The 9,780-nt window shown below is 37.3% G+C and overlaps 1 protein-coding gene across 3 annotated transcripts; it reads right to left on the bottom strand.

The window, feature by feature from the left end:
• Positions 1–754: 754 nt before the first annotated feature.
• On the bottom strand, positions 755–9,653 carry LOC126378871 (PR domain zinc finger protein 5-like). Of its 3 annotated transcripts, XM_050027358.1 has the most exons (6): positions 9,413–9,653; positions 8,982–9,120; positions 7,666–7,746; positions 6,138–6,404; positions 3,525–4,521; positions 2,481–2,611 (listed from the first exon to the last, which is right to left on the bottom strand). In XM_050027358.1, exons 1-5 carry the CDS (start codon positions 9,569–9,571, stop codon positions 3,533–3,535), a joined length of 1,635 nt encoding a protein of 544 aa, XP_049883315.1. In that variant the 5' UTR covers positions 9,572–9,653; the 3' UTR covers positions 2,481–2,611; positions 3,525–3,532. The 3 variants fall into 3 exon arrangements, with proteins under 3 accessions (XP_049883313.1, XP_049883314.1, XP_049883315.1); XM_050027356.1 differs by lacking the exon at positions 3,525–4,521 and having other exon boundaries at positions 755–2,611; XM_050027357.1 differs by having other exon boundaries at positions 2,469–4,521.
• Between the last annotated feature and the right edge of the window lie 127 nt (positions 9,654–9,780).

The following is a 9,780-nucleotide window of genomic DNA, read 5'->3' as shown; positions in this document are numbered from 1 at the left end:
AATGGGCACGAAAAAATAATTTGACCATACCAAAAATTAGTACTGTTATTGAAAAAAATAGTACCTGTTGTAAAAAAATTAGTACCATCACGGTTCTGGATTTATAGCCATGTTTTATTGCACTTGCTAGCTTGACGGTGAGCGAAATTTGGCGAGAGTTAACGACAAGGTCTTTCGCTTTGATTTAAACGCCAAAAAATAGTACCGAAATAGTACTCACCCCCTGCAAAATACCGAAATTAGTACTTCAACTGTTCCAAAGTTATAAAGGCAGTTCTTTGATCCCGCTGGCTTGACGTTTTGAAAATACCTATTATCTAGGGAACGCTTGCATACTTCAGTTTGTAACTAATGTCAATAAACTCGTATGAAATAGTACTCCCTACCATCATAATTTGGACCTGATTCTCACATTTCATTCTTCACTACTGAGCACAGGCCTCCCCTCAATCAACCGGAGGGGGTATGGAGAATACTCCACCACGCTGCTCCACTGCGGGTCGGTGGAGGTATTTTAACAGCTAATAGCCGGACCAACGGCTTAAAGTGCCCGCGGAAGCACGGAATCATCTTATTTTTTCAGACAATCAGGTGATTCAAGCCTGTAAAGTCCTTACCAAATAAAGGACAATGTCACAAAGTGATTTCATCAATGCCCCCATCGGGAATCGAACCCGGACCTCCAGATCGTGATCCCAACGCTCTAACCACTAGACCACGGAGGCTGTTAACAATAAACAAAAAAATATAACAATAAACATTACAAAAAAATGTATTTAAATAATTTTATTTGTTAAGTAATTAACATAATGAGTATCATAAAGTAGTACGTAGTACAAAATCAAGTGTTGAACACTTCGAATAAATGGCACAATACAATTTATAACGAAAATATTTTTACACAAATGGCATTACAAACATCACAACACCCAAAAATCAATGTTTTATAGCAATCACCTGTGCTCAGGCAAACTCACAAGAGAAGGGGTGTTAAATAGGTGGTATATTATCGGGTAGGAGGATGATGACTAAGAGTCCAAACTATCATCATCATCAATTTAAGAGACACGCTCTTGTCGGTTAGCATTTTCCATTCCAGTCTATCAAAGGCCAATTCCTGGACATCCCTATAAGACACGACGTTAACCTTTTCTTTAATCTGTTCCATGTAAGCTCTTCTTGGTCTTCCCCTTCCTCTCTTTCCTTCTAGCTTTCCTTCTATGATGTTTTTAATAAATTCGTCGTGTCTTATTAGGTGTCCAATCATCTTGCCTCTTCTATCCTCAATAATTCTCAGTATTTGTCTCTTTTCCCTTACTCTTACTAGGACTTCCTCATTTGTCGAAAAAATAGTACATTTAAAAACATTTTAATAACGGGTTACGATCTCTTCTACGGCGATTGGCAGTCCTCTAGTATATCTTTCGTCCCTGTCCGAATAGTTGATCAATTTTGAAGGAACGTAATACAACCACGCGTGGGTTAAATTACGATAAAGTATTAACAGCATCAGGGTGATGTACCCTAAAGTGATTCTTCAAGCTACATTTCTGTACGAACGCGGCATTGCAAATGTTACAGGTGAATCTTTTATCGTTTAAGTGGATCCTTAAATGTACTCTTAATGTGTAAGGCTTACCAAACCTTTTATTACAGAATTTACATTCATAGTTCTTCGTACCCGTATGTACGTCTAGATGCCTTTGCCAGATCCATTTATAAACAAAAACTTTACCACAAATATCACACGGAAATTCTTTACTTCTTAAATGCGAGTATCTGACATGGGCTCGGAGACCTCCTGAGCTTGCGAAATCTTTAGAGCAAATTTCGCAACGAAAATCCGGCTTTTTCAACTTGTGTACTTCAACCAAATGTCTCAACCGCTGATGGTACTGGTCGAAAACCTCGTCACATTCCGAACATTTCAGTTTTGTAACTTTATGGTCTTTTCTAATGTGATAGTTTCGCGCCGACGCGCTATGAAAGCCTTTGCCGCAAAATCTACATTTATTGTCTGTGGTTTTGTGAGTTGTTACGTGCGTTTGTAATCTATGGTCGGACACAAACTTTTTGCCGCACACGTGACATATATAATGGCTGCTGTGCTCATTCATATGAATTGACAGGTTTTTGAAAAATCTAAATTCCGTGCTGCATATATGGCAAGTAAACTTCTCCGAGCTTAAATCGAATCCTAACACTCCATAAGACGGTTTTACTCTCAGCGTTTGATAATACTTTTTCTTATGAGTCTCTACTAGATGTTCAATTAAATCATCTATACTTTTGAACACTTCTTGGCAATTTTTACACTTGATTTCACTTACATCAGCTTTGACTAAATCTTTAGGAGTTTTCAAACTTGTCAAAATTTCTTTATCAGTTATTTCTTCGTGTTTTTCCTTGACGTGGTCTTTCAATTTATCGAAGAACAAGTAAGATTGGCTGCAATACAGGCAAACGTACTTGTAGTTCTTTGAATACTTAAAAGGAACTATAGAAGAATGTTTTAAAACGAGACATATGTTTGAACGTATCTGTTCGTTATCTATATAGCTTTCAGAAGACAGCTTTGCATTTTTTTGAATTTCTTTTTTGCTCAGCTTTCCTGGAATCAAATTGTTCTATAAGTAAAAATAAATATATTTTACTGAGTTAAGGTATCACCTCAGCGGCGTAGCGTAGTGGGGGCGGCAGGGACGGCCCGCCCCGGGCGGCAAAATTTCACTATCTATAATCTATAATATATATAAAAATGAAACCCGTTTTCCTTTGTCACGACATAACATTAAAACGGCTTGACCGATCTGGCTGTTTTTTTTTTGTAGTTTACTAATAATCTGTACAAGGTTCTTACGGAAAAAAATATTAAGAAAATCTCTCAGAAAGATTGAAAAATATACATTTAATTTTGCATATTTTAAATTGAAATATCTAAATAAAAGGGCGGCAAAATTGTCTTCCGCCCCGGGCGGCCGACACCCACGCTACGCCGCTAGGTCACCTACAACCGCGACAGCAATAGAAAATGGAAGAGTAGAGTGTCAATAATTATTAATTATACATTAAAAAAAGAGAGGTGTGGGTACTTAGTTCATCTTGCGATAGATGTACCTCTGACTACACCAAATGGGATATACTCTTGAGCTTATGTTATGTTGTTAAAATCAAAAATTAACATTTAACGTCTTCAGCCTTTAAATATAACGAAAATATTACCGCACGGAGAAACAGAGGTTTAGGTCCGACTTTTCAAAGGGTCAGTAACTTTAGTTCGAATGTCAGTAGTTCGATGAATGCTTCTTCTTCTTCTTCCTTGCGCTATCCCACTAGTAGTAGTACTAGTAGTTCGATGAATGCTTATTCGACTGAAATATTTTTCGAATTATGTTTTTAACAAACGATCATTCTTCCGAGTCAACTTTGTATCGAACCCATCCTTTACCGACGAACGGTTTCAAAAAGGGTTTAAAAAGGGGACATTCGAACTAAAGTTACTGGCCCCTTTTCAAACTACCCACATAACACATTACTCGGTCAAGAACCGTCTATCGCCCTCGTGGGCTCGCATATGCTCTCTCAAAGTGTAACTCCTCGCATATCCTTTCCCACACACACCACATTTATGCGGTTTCACTCCCGTATGTTTCGACATGTGCTTTTTCAATCCGTGGTTGGTAATAAACGCCATCCCGCATTCCAAACACTTCTTATTCTTATTCCCATGTGTCTGGCGCATATGCGTCGCCAAATAATGCTTAATATTATACTCTTTAGAACATATGTTGCACTTAAACATATGCGTTATGTTGTGCACCTCAGACATATGTTTAATCCTGTCGTTGTAATGTTTCATAGGCTTGAAACATATTTGGCACTTGACAACTCGCTTAGAATGAGCACTTTCCACGTGGTTAGATCGTGAAGTCTTAGTTTTAAGTATCTTGCCACATTCTGTACAAGGAAAATTACCATTTTCATGCGTCCTCTTATGTACTTTAAGACGTTTAGAGTTTATAAACGAACGCCCGCAAACGTCGCAAATGCAGTTAGCATAGTGCTCGTTCAAATGAGTAGTTAATGTTCTGAACACGTGAAATTCCTGTTTACACAAGTGACAAGTATAAGGACTGCAATTAATTTTGTAATCCGCAATACACTCGTTATAAATAGTCTTATTGTGGACGGATTCAAAATGGCGCCGCATAGTATCCACATCTGTCAAACTGACATGGCAATGGCGGCATTCTAAATTCGAAATTTCAATTTGCAAAGAACGCGGGTAACGTTTCATTTTACGTAGTTCGGCTTCTATGTCTTGGTGGGTTCCCGCCTGATGGGATCTCAAGGAGATTATGTCCATGAACTCTTCTGTGCAAAAGAAGCATTTGAACCAGCTTTTGTGGTGTCTGAACGGGCATGCGGTGGTGTCACTAAGGACGATCTCACAAGTCAACATGACGCGTTTTCTTTCGGATATCTGCTTGATGCAAACTTTCGGCACCACGAGTTGTGGTCCTAAAAAGAAAAATAAAAGTCAGGGCAGGGGCTGATAAAGCGACAGTATCAAAACATAACATGAACAGCCTCTGATGAAGGGGGTAGAAAACAATAAAATGACATAATAGAGATTGGATTTCAAAAGGACATTAATTGACACACATTGGACATTGATTGTGAGGGAATTTTCACGGCGCATTGGCGCTTCTGCCACTATCACTTAGTTCATCTTGTGATGGATCTACCTCTCACTACCCCAAGTCGTGAACTTGTGTTTATGTGCAAAACGAACTAAAAATAATATTCAAAAAGCTTCTAGAGTATGTAAAATGATGAGAATATTGACACTCCACACTTTCCTACCTTGTAAGGTTACTTCAAAATAAATTCACTAATTAATTGACCGTTATAAGCTGGAGATGCGGGCAGACTCAAAATTCCATTCTCAAAAATGACACTTTATATCTTTACATACATAAACTCATGACCACGTAATGAAAGACAACTTGCAGCTACTGTTGATATGAAGTCCTTTTTTTTCCGTTAGGAAATGCGTTACGCCTACTATATTATGTGGGACTCCCCGGGTGTCACCACCCGGTATACCCACTAAAACTCAACGGTGTTCCTCCTTGCCGCCGTGTGGCGGGGATACGGGAACGCAATTGCACACAACCGCGCGGATACCCTTTGGGGCCCATTTGATATGAACCCCTAAGGTCGACATAATGAACCTTATGGTCACAAGGTATCAGCCTATCACCCACAACAATTTGTTCATCATGTTAGAAAGGAAATGAAATAAAATTTATTGTAAATGTGGTCATACATAGTGATGGAAGTTAATATTATGACTCAGCACATTCAGTCATATTCTGACATACAATAGGTAATTATTGGTGCTAATTCCTGTAAACACCATCTAATTTTATTTTAAGTTATACCTGTCATTTTCTTATCCGCCGAAAAGGAAAGGGACGAGTAATCGACAGGCATAAAATTTATGGAACGCACGTCAATTTTAAGCACAAATCTAAAACAACCGTCTAAAAATTTTACATTGGCCAATAACCCGACAGAATTATGTTGACAGCACACGTCAAACGGTTTGCATACCAGCGAGATACTTTTAATTCGCCCAGATTATTCATTCATTTACTCATTCTTCCTAATATTTACGACTGTCAATCATCCGTCCCTTTCCTTTTCGGCGAATAAGATGACAGGTATAACTTAAGTAAAATTAGGAGGTGTCTGCAGGACGATTCCTGCCCCGATGGGCCATTATTAATCTAATCTTACTCTAAATGAACTAATAGTTATATTTACAACAAATTTTCATAATATCATTATTAGAATGCAATACACAATCCCTCTGTCGGATTTTACGACATGATCGGGCTGACAAGCAGCTAAACTTGTCCTGTATTTTTTATTTGCACTCAGAACAGCACAGAAGCGACGTACGGTCACGAGCATTAATATGTATACACTTTGGTACCATGTCGCATTAACTTTTTTGACAAATTGAACTGTAAGTCTCACTAAATGTCAAATATGTTAGTGCGACAGAGTCCTAAAGTGGGTACGTTATATTGCCCATGACTGTACTGAGCGAGTTATTTAAAACTTACCTTTGTGTTTAATGTCTTTAACCGCTGATTCGCTATCCTTTAAGATTATCTCGCATTGTAAATTCTCCTCAATATTATCTGGATGTTGTTTTCTCTTCGTCAACTCTGCTATGGGTACGTCTGAATCATAATCCGAATCTTCCTTTTTCTTTCGCCTCGATTTTAATGCTTTCTTACTCTTTCCAATACAGTTTTCATTTTCTGGTTTTATTGTTTGTTCCTGTTGAGGATCGGTTTCAGTCTTTAATATACTGTGGTTTTCTTCCACTGAAAAAATAACATAAGATAGCATCACGCCTGCACCTCCGAAGGGGTAGGCAGGAGTGTGTAGTTTATACACGCACTCCTAGCCAGGTATCTTTACGTCCCATGTAATACAGGGCGAGCCTATTGCCATTAACTGGGCGCAAACCCTAAAAACCATAATGATAAAATTCAAAATTCAAAAATATCTTTATTCAGTAGGTAACATAGTTACACTTTGAATCGTCAATGTTTACATAACGAACGTCTCATCCGCCTAAAATTACTGCAGCTTCTCACACCTGTATAGCCGGGGAAAAGAAGCTGCAAGAAAAACCTCGGCACAGGGCCCTAGACGTTCTTTAAAAAAATAAAAATAAACATAAAATATTGGTATACAATTGAGTAATTTAGCTGTCTAATATCAGTTCTCAGACAGTTAATCCCATGCATTCATATCTTCTAAATAATCACTAACTTTATTATAACCTTTTTTGTAAAGTTTCTGTTTAACTACTGTCTTAAAACAGTTGAAAGGCAGATTCTGAATGTCAATGGGAATCTTATTGTAAAAACGTACCTATACATTGCCCCTTAAAAGATTTAGTGATCTTATGTAATCGACTGTTAAGTAAACAGCACGTCAAACGGATTGCATACCAGCGAGATGCCTATTTTATTCGCGCGGGTTATTCATTCGTTTTAAATTTAACTCGTTGACAGTCATCCGTCCCTTTTCTTATTCGCCGAAAAGAAAATGACGGGTATAATTTAAAATAAAATTTGGAGGTGTGTGCAGGAATCGGGGCCAGTATATAATTTAATTTTTGACGTTCAAAAAGCGCTGAATACGTAAGCCAATTTAAAAAAAAAAATATTTTTGAATTTCGCAAGAATACGATTTCTAGGTCAGACACACCTGGGTTGATGCCGTATATCACTGTCCTCACGTCAGTCACAACCCACGCGAGAGAAGCTTGTTATCGGATGGAATATGGACCTTGAAGCAGCGGCGTAGCGTAGTGGGGGCGGCAGGGGCGGCCAGCCCCGGGCGGCACTTTTTAGGGGGCGGCAAAATTTCACAATCTATAATATATATAAAAATGAATCCCGTTTTCCGTTGTCACGACATAACATAAAAACGGCTTGACCGATTTGGCTGTTTTTTTTGTACTTTACTAATAATCTGTAAAATATCTAAACAAAAGGGCGGCAAAATTGTCTTCCGCCCCGGGCGGCCGACACCCACGCTACGCCGCTGCCTTGAAGACATTTTGATTCTCACCTACACTTGTATCTTCCAATTCCAAGTGATCATTACAACATTCCGAGTCGTTTCCCAATTCAAGTTTCACTGTTGTCTGAGCTGCAAAATGAAAATAAAATTATGAAGTTTTTAATCTAATAAGTAATAAGTATGGAACACGATGTCCATGCTTCACTCGTCTGGGCCCGCAGAATACCAGCGTCGTGGCTCACGCCGCGGCTTATGCTGAGCGAGGTCCATTTATTGAGGACGTCCACCACCGCCACATGACTGTTACGACCAATATTTTGTATTTTATTATTATTTTTCTGTTTCTTTTACGTTTTTGTTAATAATTGTGATTTTGTGTAATATTTTTTTTTCCCCTACTGTTTGTAGTAACAAACTGTGGTGTCCTCTAATAATAAATACTTTCTTTCTTTCTTTCTTATCTACAACCAACCGCTATTTGAAGCTGGGAGTCGTAGGTATAAATAGCAATATGGGAACCTAACGCGGACCCACGATTTTGTTCCTTTAGACTTCGGGTGTGTGGTGTTCAGAGGCTAAGGATTTCATTCGCGTGTTGAGGAGGTCGCGGTACTGATACCCGCGCCGGCTCGTTCCTGGCTCAACAGGTTTTTTTGGCAATAGTGCGCGGTAACGCCGGTATAATACGCACCTTTGAACCAGGTACGAAAGGGGCGGTATTTCAGAGTGACCTGCATTTTTTGTGCAATAATTTAATTAATTGTAATTTTATTATAAGTTTCTAATTATATTTACTTTATCAATAAAAATATGTTTAATTAGAAATCTATGAGCATCGCGTCGCCACAGTTGAGCAGCATAGTGATATAACATATTTGCAAATATCGTGCGAATATGAACATCATAAAAGATATATTATCTAAGGTACTGGGGGGTTAAAAAGCCCACATAGAAGCAATTCATCTAAAAAAGCTATATTGCAATTTGACATTTGCGCATATAAAAATAAGTAAACAAATGTCAAATAGCAATATTGCTTTTCTAGATGAATTGCTTTAATGTGGCTTTTTTAACCCCCCCTTGAAATAATATAATTTTATATAGACAACCAATTTCTGTAAAAAAGTATCCGCGGCGCATTATGTCACAACCGATATTGCACTTTATTCGAACAGATATAATGTCTTAATTTGAGGGAACAAACTTATACTATCTACATTATGAATAAAATAATTTACTATTAACACAGTTTGGACGCTATTTTAAAGAGAAGTAGAAAGAGTATAATAGGAGGCCTTATAGCTAAGTAGCAATTTCTTCCAGGCAACCTTTGAGTATAGTAAATACTTAATACAATTACCTACATTGTTTCTTAGTGAAGTATTCTACGAAACACTCTTCAGCCTTCAAAACTCGTTTGCGAAATGCGCTCGCGTCTCTAAGATGTCCGACGCACAGGTTGCATATGAGGTGGCTTGGACCCCATTCTGATAAATAGGAGAGCTGAAAAATAGAAAAATAAAACTAAGTTTATAAGATTATTAAAATAACATAAAAATATGATACAACGGTAATAATCAAGTCAAATACTTTTTATTGCACAGAACTTAATTTTAACAAGCAGACATATCTAATACATGAGTTCTACAAGTTGAATAGATATTTATGTAAAATTGAGACTTGTCTTATTTTTATAATTTAAATAATTGCTTTTATTAATCGCATCAAATATATTGCTATATAAATAAATATAATTCTATATAATTTGGAATAAAAGGAAATAGCAAGAACTCACAGTAATCCCATAACATTCCTGTAGAATGTCTGCAAATATTTCCTTTATTCCGAGATTAGTTACGTATAAGGCGGTCAAATCCCACGTCCCACTTGAAGACAAACAACAGCGGCACACATCGGGTTGCGCTGCCCAGCTTTTCAAGTTCTCTTCATCCATTTATTTTCTATATTATTTACAAAAAATATTAAATAGATACAGTCAAAATTTTAATGTTTTTATTTTTTCGCAAATTTCAACTTGTATTGCTTATTTCTCATAGTAATTGCATTTTAAAGTTGTCCAACAAAGACAAAAATATATGGAAAGAAAATAGTGTTAACTATCAATGAAGATAATTATTGTGCTACAAAAACGTAACATTCTAG

The sequence above is a fragment of the Pectinophora gossypiella genome, chromosome 27 (assembly GCF_024362695.1).
Source record: "Pectinophora gossypiella chromosome 27, ilPecGoss1.1, whole genome shotgun sequence".
Taxonomy (NCBI): Eukaryota; Metazoa; Arthropoda; class Insecta; order Lepidoptera; family Gelechiidae; genus Pectinophora; species Pectinophora gossypiella.
Note: the sequence above shows the minus strand (reverse complement) of the source record. Positions and strands in the feature narration are given on the sequence as shown.